The 19,214-nt window shown below is 44.1% G+C and overlaps 1 protein-coding gene across 2 annotated transcripts in view; it reads left to right on the top strand.

Annotated features, from left to right (window-relative positions):
• The window catches only part of wipf1b (WAS/WASL interacting protein family, member 1b), a 44,172-nt gene that overhangs the window by 17,293 nt on the left and 7,665 nt on the right, over nt 1-19,214 (top strand). For both annotated transcript variants that reach the window (XM_050071671.1, XM_050071672.1), the window contains 6 exons: nt 14,649-14,751; nt 15,002-15,131; nt 15,374-15,538; nt 15,941-16,664; nt 18,034-18,134; nt 18,332-18,559. In XM_050071671.1, the coding sequence (XP_049927628.1) occupies nt 14,692-14,751; nt 15,002-15,131; nt 15,374-15,538; nt 15,941-16,664; nt 18,034-18,134; nt 18,332-18,559 (1,408 nt within the window). In that variant the 5' untranslated portion in view covers nt 14,649-14,691. The remainder of the gene's footprint in view (nt 1-14,648; nt 14,752-15,001; nt 15,132-15,373; nt 15,539-15,940; nt 16,665-18,033; nt 18,135-18,331; nt 18,560-19,214) is intronic.

Raw genomic sequence — 19,214 nt, 5'->3', positions numbered from 1 at the left:
TTTGGACTGACTTTTGTGTCTCCTTGCAATATATTTTGCATCCCCTCGCAATACTTATTGCACTACCTCGCAATACTTTTGCATCCCCTCGCAATACTTTTTGCGCTACCTTGCAATACTTTTTGCGCTACCTCGCAATACTTTTTGCGTTCCCTCGCAATACTTTTTGCGTTCCCTCGCAATACTTTTTGTGCTACCTTGCAATACTTTTTGCGCTACCTCGCAATACTTTTTGCGTTCCCTCACAATACTTTTTGCGTTCCCTCGCAATACTTTTGCATCCCCTCGCAATACTTTTTGCGTTCCCTCGCAATACTTTTGCATCCCCTCACAATACTTTTTGCGTTCCCTCGCAATACTTTTGCATCCCCTTGCAATACTTTTTGCGTTCCTTTGCAATACTTATTGCGCTACCTTGCAATACTTTTTGCGTTCCTTTGCAATACTTATTGCGCTACCTTGCAATACTTTTGCATCCCCTCGCAATACTTTTGCATTGCGGTGGAGGTGGCATCGTGTTTGTTTTGTAGGATTTTACCATCAAGGAGACTCAGACAGTAACAGCAGCGTGTTTATGCAGCATCTGTATAATAAATGTGCGCAGGAGCTTCTTCTAGTTGGCCGAAACTTTGTCCATATTTAAACATGCTTGAGTCACATCTGGTCATGTGGCACATTTATCAAGAGAGGAAACACACACACACACACAGAAGACTTGTTTGAAGTAAATCCCTCCAGTTAATAAGACAAACACGACGAAGCTTCTCTGCAGACGACTTTCATGTGTCAACATTGTGTCACTAAATATATTCGGCATCAGTTTCTTTATTTGAAGAATGTTCAGGAGGTAAAATTAACCTGCTGAGTCGAGGTCTAAAACAACAGCAGCGGAGCCACATCTGCTGCCAGATACAGCTGCTGTGCGTGTGTGTGTGTGTGTGTGTGTGTGTGTGTGTGAGAGAGCAAGTGCATGTGAACACACCACAGGATGTTAGCTTAGCCACTCAGCACTGTTCCTGCACAGCCGACACATTTATTACTACCCTGGGCTGCAGTCAGAGCGTCTACAGTTACCTTTCATCCCCAAACTCGTGTTCACAACTCAGATTTTAAACTTTCTAAAGATGAGCAGCACTTTGGATTTTTCTGATGATCTTCAGAGACACACAGTGATGTAAATATCTTGTTTTTGAATGTTGAATGGCACAAGGTGTGTTTGATTTGTCTGGTGGAACCTTAACGTTTACTGTTGAGCTGTCAGTTTGGGCGGAGTTGGGTGAGAAGTGATGAGAGGTTTTCTCTTAATGATACACCGACTCCCACCTGCCATCACCCTGTCAAAACCACCAACATGTTTCTGCACTGAACTGCAGTCTTTTTAGTGAGCTAGAAGAAGAAGAGGAAGAGGAAGATATGCTTTATTAATCCCCAACAGGAATTAATTTTTTTCGCTCTGTTGTCATATACACACACAGGCCCCAGATACACACACATGCACAAACAGGACCTATACATGCATTACATGGAGAGATGTCAGGGTGAGGGGCTGCCCGAGGACAGTTGCCCCGAGCAACCGGCGACCCTGCGGTTCCCAACTGCAGTCCCTGTGGACTGAGCTACTGCTGACTTTAGATTTAATAGATAATACTTCCACTTCAGCTGCTGATTTTGAACATTTTTTATTATTAATTTATCATAACTATGATTTTTTTCCACTCTTAAAAGTCAGTTTAAGGGAAACTGGTATTTTTCAACCTGGACCAAGTGACTGATAGGAACAATGATCATGGACTTTCCACGTCCACATATGATGCCAAGGTACCCTGGGTGTGTTGGTTGTTGACGTCCTCACGTTCTGTGATTGTACCTTTTTTAAAGAACAAAGAGGCGGCATAGTGGTGCAAAATTTCCACCTTGTAGAGGCGGTGTAAAAGCGGCCTTAGACACAAAAACGTGAGAAAACAGCAGTGTTAAGTTTGTAAAGGAAACTGTGAGAAAAATGATTGTGAATGACCCCTTCCCCACGATGAAAGCAGAACAGACCTTGGTAATAAAAACTAACACGAAACCTGTATTTCATTTTTGTTAACGAGACAAGACGAAAATGTTGGCGGATCGGACATTGAAAGCCGAGAGCAGCTGTGCTTGTAATTACCCTCAAATGCCACTTGAGTGTTGGTAAACTCCAGTAAATAGTCTGCACCAGGATGTTTAAAATGTATTGAATTCTCATCGACTAAAACTATGAAGGATAAAAGTGACTAAGATTATCAGGCATTTTCATCTCAACACTGAGACTAACCCTAAGATAGCTGCCAGGATTAACCCTGGGAAACAGAGTCCAGGTTGAAAAATACCAGTTACCCTTTAAATACCTCTTTAGCCTGATTTGCACAGTGATGGAAAAACCAGGTGTTCACTGGCCTGGTGGACGGATGGTGTTAGGAGTGAACAGAGCTGTGCCAAACTGTCTCTTAACCCACCAGTCAGTGCTCAGTGCAGCAGCTGGAGTCAGTATGACGTCTGGTTTTTTGCTCTTAAAGGGAGCATTTTGTTAGTATGAACATACATTTTGATTTCCTATCTGCCGTCCCCTCATGGGCCCCCAGTCATCTGTTTATGTTGTCAGTGTTAAAGCTGCCAGAACTGAGAGTATGAACTTTAAACAGCCTCCAAACTGAACGCAGTGTGTGAGGTAAATCAAATCAGCCATGTTTTGAAGTACTGAAGTATCAGAACAGGTTTTGAAAAGAGGGCAAAGACTTAGTTTTAGGATTCAGGTTACAGTTAGATTTGGGTTAAGGTCAGGTTTGGGGTTAGGCATTTAGTTGTGACGGTTACGGTTAGGGACTGTTCTTTACTTATTAGATGGGGGGGCTGTTTTTATTTTGACCCTCCCTTAGTGACGGGGAAATGCATGACTGTCTCTCAACCATGAATTAGTTATAAGATTTAGATTAGATTTACCTTTGATGTTTGAAGAAGTTGAACATGAAGTCCCGACACTGAGAAGCCTCAACTTTTCACTCTTGTTGTGCATGCTGGTTAGTTCATGTCAACGTTTTCATTTTGATCGAATTTTAAGGAGTCGTAGAATAAAGTGAAGTTGATAAAATGTCACTATTTTAAGATTTGATGGGTTTTTTTCAGGCAGAAACGTCTTTTTTTTTTTAAATGTTTCTTTTAAAAAAAATTAAAGAAATAAATGCGTGGGTTTAAATGGCATGTTTTCTTTAAAAATCTCCCAAATTTATCTCTAAAACTTTTGCCAAAGTTTGGAAAAATAATCAAAATTTGAAAGACATGTTTTCTCTAAAAATCAGTGGTGAAATAAAGACATGGCCGATTGAGCATGTTGAATCGGCGGTGGAGCTTGTCGGTGAGAGAGATCACTCTGATTGGCTGTTCAGGTTTTATTTCCTCGCCCCTGTAGCGAGTGAATCTGCCTGTAGTGAAACCGGGGCTAACCGGTGCTTCCTCCTCAGGCTCCACTTCACTCAGCTGCCCCACAGACCCGCTGCTTCTTCACACTTTAACCTGAATAACAAACCGGAGCTAGCTGGGAGCGGCTAGCGGAGCGTTAGCCGCAGCATGACCGGAGGGAAGCACAGCCAGTTAGCCTCCGCTAGTCTCTGAGCTAGCCCCGGCTCTCCGTTTGGATCCAACCGGAGCACCGAGCCCTGGTTTGTTATTCAGGTTAAAGTGGGAAGAAGCAGCGGGTTTATCGGGCAGCTGAGTGAAGTGGAGCCTGAGGAGGAAACACCGGGACCGTCTGGATGTAATAGTCCGTGGAGGTGCTGCGGTGCTCGGCTGCACAGATAGGAAACCCCTCGGCTGACAGGATGTACCACTCTCTCACGCCGCTCTCTCTCACGCAGGCGCAGAACGTACGTGCTACTTGGCCGTCGGATGTAGTCCGTGTAGTGTGTTCAAATGCAACTGACACAGGGCGACGTGAAGTGACGTAGACGACACAGTTGTCTGTTGGCTTTCGTCGCCGCTAGTTCTTTGATGTCAGTTGGTGTGTCCGCACCTTTAGAGGCGAGAAAGTGCGTTATGCCAGTCTGGGTCCCCACAGGGATACAAGTACAGGAAAGTGTGTGTGTCTGCAGTAACTCTAATGAGGCCGAGGAACACGGGAGGTTCAGTGGCAGGATGAAGAAGGCTTTTTATGGCCATTTGTAAACTGAAACATATGTGAGCGTAATTCTGTGTGTGTGTGTGTGTTTGTTGACGGTGTCTCTTCAAAGGCTCCACGCCCTCATCTCTCTCTGCCTCTCTTTCCCCCTTTACTACTCTCTCTGTCAAAGGAGCCATTGTGGATGCTTAGCTAATATTAGGCAGAGCGTGTGTGTGTGTGTGTGTGTGTGTACGAGAGAGAGAAGTTGTGTTGTGCATTTTAAATTTCAGCACACAGACTCGTTTCCTTTGGCGGAAGTTGATTTGTTCTTGCGTTCGCTCAGAGCTGCTTCAGTATCTTCGGCATATCCTGCACCAACAGGCAGCTCAGACATGTGCTGCGTGTGTCAGTCCACAGTTTGGAGTATTTTAGAAAACATTGCACAAATGTAGTTTCCGAGGGGCAACTGTCAGCCACACCTCCCCCTCCTTTCCTGCCTGATTTCATGTGCTGTTCTTACATTTGCAGTTGTGTCAGTGTCATTTCATCACTGCAGCAGGAAATGAGTCGACGCTCTGCTCTGTGTCCTGATCAGAGCTGTGAAACACCTTTCATCACAGACTGAAGTTAGACTTGACAGTTTTCAGTCTCAGCCATCCTGATGACAACATCACCCGTGGAAAATTTATGAACTCAGTATATTATAAAATGTAATAAAGTGCCTGAGCACAAGGTGATAGATACATTTCCCTTCAGCAGAGGCTTCAGTCATGTTGTTCTCACACACAGTGCAGTGTAGATTTGATCTAGATGCAGTGGAAACGTGTATTTGGCTTTAAATCTTTGAATCTGCCGGCGCAGCTTTGACAGTCAGTGCATAAATCAATGAATGCATTTTTTATGCCTCTGCACCAGCCATAGCTGTACCCAGAGGCATTATGTTTGTATGTCTATGTTTGGGTTTCCACCCATCCAAATGAGATTATGGATACAAGCATCTGAGATGAGTTTCCTCTGTAGGGTGTCTGGGCTCAGCCTTAGAGATAGGGGGAGGAGTCAGACATCCAGAGGGACCTCGGAGTAGAGCCGCTGCTCCTTCATGTTGAGGTGGTTCAACATCTGATCAGGATCCTCCTGGGCGCCTCCTGTTAGAGGTGTTCTGGGCTCGTCCCACTGGTAGGAGGCCCCGGGGCAGACCCAGAACACACTGGAGGGATTATATATCTCATCTGGTCTGGGAACACCTCGGGGTCCAGGAGGAGCTGGAAAGTGTTGCTGGGGAGAGGGACGTCTGGAGTGCTTTGCTCGGCCTGCTGCTCCCGAGACCTGCCTCAGGATGGGCATTTTGTGAATGCAATATCTCAAGAAAACCTTGAAGGTATTTCCTCAAATTTGGCACAAACGTCCAAGAATAAAATAATGGAATTTGGACGTCAAAGGTCACTGTGACCTCACAAACTAAGTTTTGTCCATAACTCCAGAATTCATTCACTAATTCTGACCAAACTTGACACAAATGTCTAACAGGATAAAATAATGAAGGTCAAAAGGTCAAAGGTCAGCTTGGCTGTGACATCATCATGTTTTAACATCATATCTCAGGAACAGAAGGGGAGACATTTGGTCAGATGCTGAATTGGTGACTCTAATCTTGAAACTGTGCTGATTGTATAGATCTTCTGTGTGTGAAGCATCCATGTTTTCACTGACATGGATGGAGACTGTCAGAGACACTGGACTGGTGTGTGGAGGTGTACAACTCTGAGGCGGTAATTGTAGTTATTATTGTGTCAGGCAAACCGTTCTGCCCCGCCTACACGGGCTTACAAGACACCATGAAATCAAACAGCGAGGACCAGAGTCCACTGTACATATTTCCAGACAACATTAAGAAAAAAGAAAATGGAAAATGAAGCAAAGCGACAGAAGCCTCCGACATCATCACATCATCTATGTGTAAGACCGAGTTCACAGATCCCACAGAGACGTTTACTGTGAAGCACTGAAAAATCTAAATAAGTGCTAATCAAACAAACTGTCTGGCCGTCTGTTTCAGGCTTTTGCAGCAAAATTGGCAAAATGAAACACATCAGAATTAAACAACCATGAAAGCATTTGGTCATCTGAGCACCAGCAGACATCAGGGTTTAGACCAGCCATTTCATGGAACATTAACTCTCTTAAGTCATTTTAGTTTGTGCAGTATAACAGAAAATGGGACCCACAGTCAGTGTGTTTACATGACATGAGAGAAAATAGATTTATTGTGTCAGTCCAGCTAAAACCGGACTTTTAAAATTCATGTTAACATGTAAGTCCAACTAAAATCGATCTGAAACTCAGACTAACACCCAGATCATGTGACTCCTGCATGTATACAGTCAATCAGACCCAAACTGGCCGAGGCGCTCTGAGCATGCTCCACAGTTTCAACCCAACAACATGGAGAAATCTACATCCAGAGCCGTGACTTTTTGGACGGACCAGGAGACACAGTTCAGCTGTGTCAGCTGAGAGAGTTAAATATTTTAACATACATGGACGGGAGGAAAATATGGAACGGTGACCTTTTCAAAAAAGTGGTGGAACAGCTGGACGACACTACTAACAAGCTGAAAGGGGGCGTGGCTCCACCTATCACTGCTTGTATACTGGGGCACTTTTCTCTTCCCCTAAATCGCACGGCTCACACATTCTGTTTTCCTCCTGAGTATTGTTGACTCGTCTGACCTTTGTGTCCAGAGGAAGAACACTCGCTCTCAGCTGGGCAACTTTCTAGATAAACGAGATGTGACACACATCATTAAAGACGACCAGGGATGATTGGTCGTGGACCAACGTGGAGTCTGTCATGTCAGCCAAGTCACGGCACGATGACTCCTCAGTCGCCTAATCTGACATAGTGACTGTCAGAACAGACAGAAATGTTTTGTAGTGTGAACCAGGCCTAAGTGTTTGTCATTACTTCACTAACATTTGCTGATTCACAGACCTGGCTACTGATTTATATCATCGTAACATAATAAATGCTTGAAGTGAACATATTTTACGCTCTGCTGACTTGTGACTACGACACATTTTGTCATTGGTGTCAGTAATCATCACATCCTTCATGTGTGTTAGAGTTTGTGCTGATTTCACAACTTTTACTCTGCAGCCGCTCTTTTGTTTCCTTATCTCAGCTCCCAGCTGTCACCTCCTACAAAGTCAACTGTTGGACTCTCTGGAGTTACAGATGTGAATATTATGAATGTTTTGTGTTGATGCCTGCTCCACTTTAAGATCCAGCATGTGTCCAGATCATTTCTGGCCTCAGACGATAATAATTGTAGAAATTCTACATCATATCCTGTCCAGTATGTTTGTGTTGAAGTGTCAATGTCACAGTCACAATGAAGAGTGTAGCGTGTCCCTCTGAGTCATGTTGTGCTGTTTGTTGGCTCGCGCTCAGTGTTGAAGCTTATTTTCTGTGGCTCTCTCCTATCACAGTTTATATCGGGGAGTTTTTGGAGGTCATATTAGTGATAAATGGAAACGGATTATCGCTAATAAGACTTAAACTGGCCCATGAACATGGGTGGATTATGAGACAATGGGCCCCTGGGCACAGATATATAAAAGGCCCCACCCCCTCATTCAAGAGGAGCAGGTTGCACAGAGCCTGTGGTGGTTTTGCCTTTTTTGTTGTTTTGCACATTTTTGTAGTTCTGTCTCTTTTAAATTGGGTGGGTTTTTTGCATCTTTTTGTGTTGTCATTTAGAGTCTCTTAATCCTCCCACAGACTGTCAGGTTTTATCAACCTTATAAGTTTAGTGCAGCTACACTGTGTCACATGGAGCTAATAAACTCAGATATGACATCCAGTCTGATGTGTGCAGACTGTACGATGACAGCGCCGACTGAATCACGATGCAACAGCTTCACATACTGAGTGATGCTGCAGGACTTATTACTTCTCCAGCTGTGAGGCACAACGTAGAGGGGCACATTATTAGAATTAATACAGTTATTGTCATCACAAATAAAATTAATTAAATGTCTGAAAAATATTTTAAAAAATGTGAATGAAATGTCCGAATTGTTTTTTAACAAAATGTCTAAAAAAACAGTTAATTCAATGTTCTAAAGTAACCTATAGTCTTGTGGGCACGATATACTGCAGTGTGTGTGTGTGTGTGTGTGTGTGCTAACTGCTAGGTGTCTCACCTGACAGCTGTAGCTCCGCCTCCATTTCCTTCCATGCTTCGTCCTTCTTTACGCGATCATGGTCAGAGGCAAGGCTTCACAAGGTTTTCCTCTTTGCTGGAATCACACACATTTCTTTTAGTGTGTTTTGTCTCCATGGTGAGCTGCTATCTGTCTGTCTGTTTGGGTCAGTTCATGCTGCATTTCTATTGGTTAGTTAGTAGACGTAGGTGGTAACAGCAGTCACACAGTGAGATGGTCATCCCAAATTTCTGACACTGTCAGAATTTGATCTCAGGCTGTCTTTGATTTCGGTTTTCAGGCGGTTGTTGAAAAACGCTCGCTAAAGTGCCCTTTTTTTTCTTTTCGCCCCTGCCCTTCGAAAAGTCTGTGCACGCCACTGGTTGTGTTACTCAACAGCATCACAGAGACAAACTCTACAGTTCAACAGTATAACATGAATATTGGCATCTGTAAAGTCATGCTGGTGCTCTGTGAGGCTGTATTTCGGCACAGCAGTGCCTTTAGCTAAATGCTACTAATAGCATGGCAGCATTCTGGCAATATAATGCTAACATGCTAATGTTTAGCAAAGATGTTTACTGTCTTTCACGGCAACCTCATAGTGATGGTAGAGGTGAAGTCAGGGGATCATTAAAGTCACTTGGATTCATCCTCTGGGGATCATGAATATCTGTGAAGGCTGAAGATGTTTACAGACATGTTGTTTCACTGACTGTGCAAGATGATGCACAAATACAGGAAGTAGCCTCGACTGTAAAACCAGAAGTACTCTAACTAACGTGTGGTCATCTTTTGAGTGTAATAATGCAGCTGAGGTTACACTCAGAAACATTCTTCACACTTGCTCTTGGCCTGCTCACATGATAATTCTGTGTTTGTGTTAAACTTCAGGTTGTGGATGTCTCAACAAAATGTTCCACTGCTCAGGTTCTGTTTGGGTTTTGCACAAGTTTAAAGAACCGGGTTGGATGTTTAGGTCTGAGTGAACCTCTCATACATTGATGTCACGCAGGAACAGAGGCCAGAGATCAGGTGCTCTTGTTTTAACGTACCAAACACTCAGTATTTCTTCTGTTCAGCTTTCTGTTGTTTTGATTTGTCATTAACTTTGGAGTGCAGCAGAGAAGGGGAGCACGCTGTCAGCAGTGAAAACTAGTAGAGTTCAGATCAAGGCTGCTTTCATACCTGCAGTTTAGTTAAGACTAGACTCAGTGAAATTTGGGAGAGAAGTGGACACATTGCAGCATTTGTCATTGGGTTTGAGTAGCGTTCACACTGCACTTTGTCGACCGTACCGAACATTGTAAACAAATGTCACATGGTCAAAACGGTCGCTCATCTATTGGACCGAAGATCTGAGTGAAATTCGATGAGAATTCTTGGTCTCAAATAATAGAACGGCACCAAATACATGTGGTCTCAGGCTGTCTGCTTTTTCTGTGGTGTTTCTGTCAATCAGATAGAAGGGGGCAAACAATATGAGCAGCTGATGACACAGTGAGTTTTCCAGCATTTGAGTCTTTGAATGAGACAAGTGGGACGTTACCAAAGGAGAGGGCAGGCCCTGATGAGAGAGATGCAGTGGGATGCACTGTTTCTGGTTCAATACCTATATCTGGGTCAGATCACGCTCTCACCCTAAAGTGAACTACGACCCACATTTCCAAGCGGCCAGAGTTAAAGCCCTCATACCACCTTAAACCAACCGGACGATCTGACGAACACTCCAGGCTTCAGTTAAAAGCAGCTGAGGTGTGACAACTGTCAGAGACAAAATCTCAACATCCGGTTTCAGTTTGAGACATAGAAGGTGGCAAACCATGCAGGAAGGATCGAGATCAGATGATAATGAAACCTGCAGAGACGAGAGACGCGGGCTGATCAGGGATTCAAGAATAAACATCGAGATAAACAGATGCAGAGAGCGAGCAGCAGGAGGAGGAGGAGGGAGGAGGAAGAACAGTGATGAATAAATTCAGTGTGAGGGAGAACGAGGGAGCGATGCACGGCTGGGAGGAAGAAAGTGAGATGTCGGAGGACGGCGGAGTGATGCCTCGCTGAGATGTGGAGGTATCATCATCCTGGCAGCCGGATGGCTGCGGTGCTGGAGCCGCATGCTGACTTCCTGTTTGTCAGCAGCATACAGGAAGTAAGAGGCCCCTAGAGGACGGTCTGACTCTGTGTGTGTGTGTGTGTGTGTGTGTGTGTGTGTGTGTGTGTGTACGTGTATGTGTGTGTGTGTGTGTGTGTGTGTGTGTGTGTGTGTTAAAATGTAAGTGAGAGGCCGAGCAGTGTGTGAGAGGAAACGGGCTGTGAATTTAAATGTGTGGGAGTGAGAGTCAGTAAGATGCTTCATACATGTTTCCTGTCACAACACCTGAGCTAAACTCTGATCTGAGGGCATTTTTTCTTCTTCCTCTTGTCCTGTGGATGTCCTCGATGGGGGATTAACAAAGTCGTATTTTATCTTACCAGAGATGAACCAGGTGAAGTGAATGCAGGAGAGTCATGTGATGAGCCTGCAGCTGACTGACAACATTCTGATCAACAGGTTTATCTATTTATTTGAGATGTATCGTCATGAACAGGAAGCATGACATCGTTGGTATGATGCATCTTTGCCAGTTACAGATGTCACAGTCCCACCATGTTCTTGTGTTTATTTGCTTTTGAAATAAAATGAGTGATAGAAAAGTACCTAAATATCCGCTCTGACTTCATGTGGGTCAGTGTGTAACAGACCGAACAGTTTGGGGAAGTGCTGCAGTAAATAGACTCTGAGGTTTACAGACTGTTTGACTTGTATATAAGTTCCTTTTTTGTTGTTAAATGCAGGTTGTTTTTTTTAATTGTTTTTATCGGTGGGTTTAGTTTGCATATAATTTGGTCCCACAGATCCTCAAAAAGTCCAAAAAGGCATTGAATTTTTCAGTTAACGGGAAATCCTTTTCCAAGAGTGTCCTGGCCGAGACAGGCGACAACATAAAGTTACAGACAACATAGATACAAAATAAAAAATATACAGCTCTAAAACAGGCAATATAAAACCCAAAATGACTTACAAATAAAAGCAAAACATTTTGTTAATATATGCTTTAAGTGAATCATAAAAGTGCAAAAAAAGGCGACTACACATGATAACATGAGTGTATTGAATCCATTAATCTAAAAATAAGACCTTAGTCAGTGTTAAAATGTCTTAAGTCAATCTTTCAAAAGTCTCCATAGTGCTAAGATAAGGTGAGCCGGATTGTATGAACCTGTTTTCTGATGTTGCATTGAAGCATCTCAGAATAATTGTAAACATCTGTTTTTATTCCTCAACGCTGCCAATATGTGTGACTGCAGGCATTATGTTTTTGGTTTTTATATTTCTTTAAGCTTGGCACAAACGTCCACTTGGACTCATCGAAGAAGAGATTTAAATTTTGTGAACTCAAGAATTCATACACTGATTATGACAGAATTTCACAAAAATGTCTAACAGGATACAATAATGAAGTGATGACATTTTATATCCCATAGGTCAAAAGTCAAGGTCACTGTGACCTTGTTTGTCTAAGTCTTGTGAACGGGATGTCTAAAACACCTTGAGGGATTTTTGTATTTTCAAATTTGGCACAAACGTCCAGTTGGACTCAACGATGAACTGATTAGCATTTGGTGGTCAAAGGCCACTGTGTCCTTGCATCTGTCTCATTCTTGTGAACATGATAGTGTAAGAAGGCCTTGAAGGAGTTTCCTCAAATTTGGCACAAATGTTTCCTTTGATCAAGAACTACCTGATCAGGATTTGGTGATTGAGCACGGCTAAAGTCGGCACAAGACTATGCAAAATGTTTTTCAAACTCAGCCCGACAGGAATCAAAGCAGTATAATCCTACATGTTGTCAGAAGCCTTGTTTCAGTTTTTCCAGTTGCTTTGTTGCTCAGCGTGTGTTGCATCTCTGTAAAAGCATCTGTTGTGACAAATATTAAATTACATTCATAAAATGTCAAAGATGATTCAGACACGGTGACGGTTTACACTCCACACAGAATCTGTCAGGTCGGAAACCTGCTGCTGCTCTCTGTGGGTGGAGGTGTTCATGCGTGTTGCACATCTGGCCACGCAGGAGTCAGTGATGTGTCTCAGCTGCTTCTGCATCAGCTCCGTCAGTCTTTAAGAGTGTCGGCTTTTGATGGAATAGTAACTTTAAAGCTGCACTTTTCAAAGTGGATTTATTACTTCAGCACCAGAAAGTAATGGGATATTATGCTGACAAATTAGCCTCTAGTTGCTGTCAGTTTCATGACAGTGGGACCAAACGAGAGATGAGAATGGTTAACAGTTATTGCAAATAACAGCGTCACGGTTAGGATGGGACGCTCGTCTCTGTTGTGGTTTTGCATCGTCCAGAATATTTTCACATAAACATTTCTGCAGAGTGCAGCTTCAACAGTTGTGAGAAAAGCATCATCCTCATGGTCACTAACACAGAGCCAAACCCAGCCTCTTTCCTGCTCTGCACATTCAGGCATTGTGTGATGGTTTGTAAGAGAAAAGGTGTCTCTCCTTGTGAAACCAAACTCCAGGTACATGTCGTGTGTTGAAGTCATGTTCTAAGGAACTTAACCCTCAACTTCCTGTTAGGTAAAACATTTATTGCAAGTCTGTTATTGCCTGTAAACTCACTTTCAGCTGACCGGAGTATTGATCTGTTGTTCATCACATATTTGAAGCATTGAAATCTCCTCTGCTCAGTCGATGTCTGCTGTATCTGTAAATTCACTCTGTTGTAAACACACTCTGCAGCACTTACAAGAATTAGCATTTTTTTCAAATATCTGAAATTTCTCCACCAAAACAAAGTTCCTGGATGATGAAGGCATTGATGCCATTGACTGGCCCTCTCGTTCCCCTGACCTCAATCCACACTACACACTGCTGAGTCACATGATGAGTGGGATCAGCTGTGATTTCAATGTTTTACTTTGATTTTCAGTGTGACTTTGATTCCAGCCCTCAGTGGGTCGATGATTTTGGTTTCCATCGACCATTGTAACATCATTTAGTGGAGCAGAAGTGTGGCGACCAAATGACAGCCACTATAGCTCAGTGTGATTGTTTGAGATCCCTGTCAATTCTCAGCAAACCAATTCTGAAACTTGTCACCAAGACAGATTCAAGGAAGTGAAATTAACTACTGTGACCACGGCTGCCTGTGGAGAAAATGTATTGACTGTATTTTCACAGAAAAGTTGAACTCATTCACTTCAACACAGTCAAATCCTGCAGTCTCATTTCCATTTACCCTCCCACAGACTGTGAGACTTTATCAGTCTTATAAGTTTGGTGCAGCTACACTGTGCAACATCGAGCTCATAAACTTGGGTACGACATCCAGTCTGATGTCTGCAGACTGTACGATGACAGCGCCGACTGAATCACAGGCTACGACGTACGATGTTACAGCTTCACATACTGAGTGCGTAAGGATGCTGCACGAGTTATTACTGCTCCAACTGTGAAGCACAACATAGAGGGTCACTATAATAATAAAAAATATATATATATATATATTATTATCAGCAATAAAATTAATAAAATGTCAGGAATTTTTTTAATAAAATACAAAAAAAATATAATATATCCGAAAAACATTATTAAAATGTCTGAAACAAATGTTAATTAAATATCTGAAAAATATCAAAAAAGTCTGAAAAATAAAGGTTGATAAAATGTCCCAAAAATATTACTGAACTGTCCAAAAATAATGTTAAACATTGATTAAATGTCAGAAAGATATTACAAAAGTGTCGGGAAATGATAAGAAAATGTCCAAAGAAATCTTGATAAAATGTCTGCAAAAATGTCGATGAAATAATATTAAGATATTAATATTAAGATGTCTGAGGAAATGTTAACAAATTTCAGAAAAAAATGTTATTGCAAATGTCTGAAAAATATTATTAAAATGGACAAAATAATATTGATGAAATGTCTGAAAAATGTTAAAAGAAATATCATTTAAATGTCCAAAAATAAAATAAGCACCTGCAGCATTGTATCATCGGCTCCAGCTGCATTCAGCTGTGTTTTTTCTTCTTGCCTCAAACTGTTAATTATGCTCATGTTTAGTGCACAAATAAGTGCTGAAGCTATCATGACACATTCTGAATGAATTAATGCTGAGACTGAGTTCACTCTTGGTTTTATGGGGACGACCTGAAACTCTCTCAAGGACCTCAGATCCTCAGTTTGGGGATCATCTGTTAAAACATCATGTAATACCTGTTTCTGTTGTTTTATGAAGTGTGTGTGTGATCTGTGCTCCAGGGTGCGGCGTCCAGTGCAGATACAGTAAAGTGGACCCAGGAAGATGCCAGCCCCTCCTCCCCCACCACCCCCAGGGCCTCCCCCTCCTCCCACCTTTGCTGCTGTAAGTCCTTCTACCCGTCTGTCTCTCTGTCCAGTGAGACCTGCTGTCCTCTCGAAGCTGCTCAGCAGAGACATCTTGTGGATAAATCATGTCCTAACATATCTCCTCCAGTTTGGTCCGTGTGACTCTGAGTTTGCTCCTCTCAGATAAATGAATTTAGCACGCAGAGATCAGTGAAGTCATGAGTGTTTCCTGCAGCATCACTCCGTCTCAGTGACTGTGTGTGTGTGTGTATGTGTGTGTGTTTCAGGCCAACACAGAGAAGCCTGCTCTGAACCGTTCAGAGCAGCACGGAAGGAGCGCTCTGCTGACCGACATCTGTAAAGGCGCCAGATTAAAGAAGGCTGTCACCAATGACCGCAGTGGACCTCAACTGGACAGTAAGTCTAACCTGTCTAAAACAGCTGCACTCATTGTGTCCTCTTCGCTGTCCCCACAGAGGACAGTTGCTCTGTAGCCAGGTTAGTCACATAACTTAAGTCACACAGCTACATTTAAAGAAGCAGTGTGTAAGATTTAGGGACATATAATGTAGATCTTTGATCAAACATGCAGCAAAACAGCACCAAATATGTCCTGTAAATTACCTACTGATTTTAATGTTTGTTGTTTGTCCTCCCAGAACCCAAAGGAGGAGGAGGAGGAGGTGGAGGCGGTGGTGGTGGTGGTGGAGGAGGAGGAGGAGGAGGAGGAGGAGGTTTTGGAGGTGGGGCTCCTGCTGGTTTAGGAGGCCTGTTTGCAGGAGGGATGCCAAAACTGAGGTCTGCAGCAAGCAGTGGTAAAAATGGTGAGAAAAAATGAAATATTATCGTTTAAATTAAGGTTTGCATGTTCTCCCTGTTCCTGTGGGGGTTTCCTCCGGGTGCTCCAGTTTCCTCCCACAGTCCAAACACAGGCAGGTCAAGTTAACTGGCAACTTTAAAACTGCCTCTGCTCTGGGTCTGCCCCAGGCCTCCTACCAGCTGGAGGTACCTGGAGGACCTCTAATGGGGGGCACCCAGGAGGACCCTGACTAGATATTGAACCACCTCAGCTGACCCCTTTAAACATGGAGGAGCAGCGGCTCGACTTCGTGCTCCCCCTGGTTGTCTGAGCTAAAGCTGATGGATGGTTAATAACGATAATGAACGACAGAAAGCATCCCCTCTCACATGTTCTTTATTAAATCATTGCCTTTTCTTTCTTCCAGACTCAGGACCCAGCCGAGGGCCCGTGCTCCCTCCAGGAGGCCGCTCTTGTGGGCCCAGCCCCTTCGGTGGCGGTGGAGGCTCCGCTGGCCCGCCCAAACTCCCAGGCGCCCCTGCTGGTGGCCGTGGCAACGTCCCTGACCTCCCAAAGGGCCGGCCAAATCTCTCCTCCAGACAAGACACTCCGGGAGGCCCCCCTCCTCCTGTGCCCAACACTCCTCGACCAAACCAGAGCTTCCAGCCTCGTGGGGGTCCGTCTCCGCCGTCACTCCCTGCAGCACCCAGGCCCAGCCCGGCCTCCGGACCTCCACCTCCCAGTCTTCCACCAGGGAGACACGGACCTCTCCCTCCACCACCAGGAGGCTCCTCACCTGGACCAAGACCGGGATTCTCTGCACCTCCTCCCCCACCCCCAAACAGCAGCCGACCTTCCTTACCCCCTGCTCCTGGAGGGAGGCCCCCACTTCCTGACGACCGGCCCCCACCACCACCACTAGGAGGTCATCGCCCATCTATGCCCCGCGATGTGCCCCCGCCTCCTCCCTCTGTCAACTCCAAGCCTTCCTCCTCCGTCTCCTCCTCCCCTGCCTCTCGTCCCTCAGTTGGTGGGGGTGCGCCTCCTCTCCCGCCGGGCCGACCAGGTCCCCCTCCTCTCCCACCCACCCCAGCTGGTGGGGACGACCACAGCACCCCTCGTCTGCCCCAGAGGAACCTGTCACTCAACAGGTACAAGTTCTGTCTGTCTGTGTCATTGATCTGTGTTTGTTACGTGTTAATAACAGATGAGTTACGTTGAAGCGAGACATGTGCACAGTGTTTCCTGTCAGGCATCAGACGCTGAATGTTCCTCTCTCTGTGAAAGACAGTCAGTTTTACAAACCTTAAGTTGTTTGGACTCTGGTAAAGTTGTTTTTTGGCTCCATCTGACTTTACATTCACACACGTATGTACACTAACACATAACTAACTAACTAACAAAGATGACACTTATGGATGCACCAATATGGATTTTTAAACCAATACCATTACCTGCTTCTCATGATGATAACCAATACAGTTAATGATAATTTCACATTTCTGTATTTTAGAAGTGTATAACCTGTAGTTTATGTTCACCTGAGGGTGAGAAAGACTCAGATGATGTGAGAAAATAAAAAATGATGTAATATTCCACAGTGCTGCTCAAACCAAATCAAACTGACATCACTCATGTTAACACAACAAACACAAAGAACAGTTATGACTCTTCATACCTGCCGACATCAGGTCTACCCTCACTGGCCCCGCCCCCATATAACCCTACACTACAGGTGAACATCATAAACACAAGGATGTGAAAGTAAAATGACTTTAATCAGTATTATATGTTACGTTAACAGTGAGACAGAGGATGATGATGATGAAGCCCAGTGTTACTGTGTAATTCTCTGTATAACCTACACTGCAGAGTGGAGTCTCTACTGACAGAGACAAACACTGACATCGCAAGCTCCGCCTTACATCTGCTGGATCACATGTTTATATCGTCACACCCAGACGCCGTCTCACTGTCCCACCATAGACCAGCCTACAGCTACCAAGTAGAGTAGTGATGCGCCGTTGATCCACCTCACACATTAACACACTTTTTCTGAAACTGTGAAAGACGTCCACACCGCATCGTTTTGTCCTCTAGACAGCTGCTGCTTGTTGCTTTCCTTCTTCTCTGTGTTTATTGGTGACTCACAAACCAAGTTTAACGGTACACGTACTGCAGCCCACTGTGTCGGGTGTGTAGATGCTGCCCTTGTTAATCAGTGAAAGCAGTCTGGCTTTGTTTTATCGGCACTATTTATCGGCTGTAACTTTAATTATTGGAATAATGCATAATAATAAAAATGTCCCATTATCGGCTGATAATTCATCGGGTCGATATGTATCGTGCGTCCCTCACACAGACAGTTTATTCTTCAAAGCTGTGATGAGATTTTGGAAGCAAAGAAACAATGATTGGCACTTCCTGTAGTGAGATCTGCTTCAACTGCTCGTTCTCTGTTTATTTATTTTTTTACCATAAATAGTGTTTATCATTTAAAATGAAGTTTCTTGTTGCCAGCCATGGTCCAGCTCCGCCCCACGGTCGGACAGGACCTCTCCCTCCTCCACCAAACGAGAGACCGCCATCTCTTGGAAGGAACCAGTCGTCACAACGAACAGGTGAACAGCTTTGATTCATCACTGAACAGTGTGTTACTGTTGCTTACAGAGCACGTGGAAAAGATGAGAGAGGTTTAAGATACAGTGTGACGCTCCTTTGTGAAAACACCGCTCACAGGATCTGTGACGGAGGCTCAATTCATAGATATCCAGTATCGTAAAAGCCAACACGTCATTATTTATTTCTGCCTCCGTAGGGCCTCTTCCTCCCCCTCCTCCCTCAGGTCGTAGCATAGGTGGGGGCAGTGTGAGGTCATCGCCAGCTCCTTCTCCTATTGGTCGGCCAGGCCCTGAGCCTCCTCGCGGGGGACCTGGCGGGAGACCTCCCCTCCCTCCGGACAGGCCGGGGACAGGAGGGGCCCCTCCTCCTCCTCAACCACCCATGGGTAACGGCTTCCAGAACTCTCACCACAACCAGATACAGGGTGAGTGAATCCCTCCAGGTGCTGCTGTGTTTATTTAATGCACCGCAAAATACCTGAAATACTGTTTTACACCTGTGGAGTGAGACAAAGACGAGAATGGACATCTACAGCTAGGGCCGGGCCATGTGGCCTGAAAATGATAGTGTGATGTTTTTAGGCTGTATCGTGATACATGATATATATTGCAATATTTTGACATCCTTTCTAAAGTACTGTAGACTACTGAAATACAAAATTATTAAGTTAAATAAACTGCTGTTATAATAATGTTAAATAAAGTATTGTTATAATTAAATCAAAGGGGAACCGCTGGTGCTTTTATTTTGAAGCACCCGGCTCGTCTCGGGCAGGAAGTGTTGATGTTTTTGCTGTGAACTGAAGCCTCCCGTCAACAGTCAGATGTTAGCAGTTAGCACAAAGTTAAACAGTTGTTGCTGTGCCTCTAAATGTGATGATTTATTCACTGTAAACAGGAAACAAACTAACAGCTCTCCAGTTCATGTATTAACAATATTTGCATAAGTTGTACTGGTGCTCCATGGTTGCAAAATGTGACTTAGCCATCGCAGTCTGAAGCCCTTAAAGGGAAATGTCGGTTTATTTCAACCTGTCTCCTATCGTCCTAAATTTGTTTCAAGTGACTAGTGACATAAAA

Source organism: Epinephelus moara, chromosome 19 (assembly GCF_006386435.1).
Source record: "Epinephelus moara isolate mb chromosome 19, YSFRI_EMoa_1.0, whole genome shotgun sequence".
Classification (NCBI taxonomy): domain Eukaryota; kingdom Metazoa; phylum Chordata; class Actinopteri; order Perciformes; family Serranidae; genus Epinephelus; species Epinephelus moara.
This window is presented reverse-complemented; position numbering and strand designations above follow the sequence as displayed.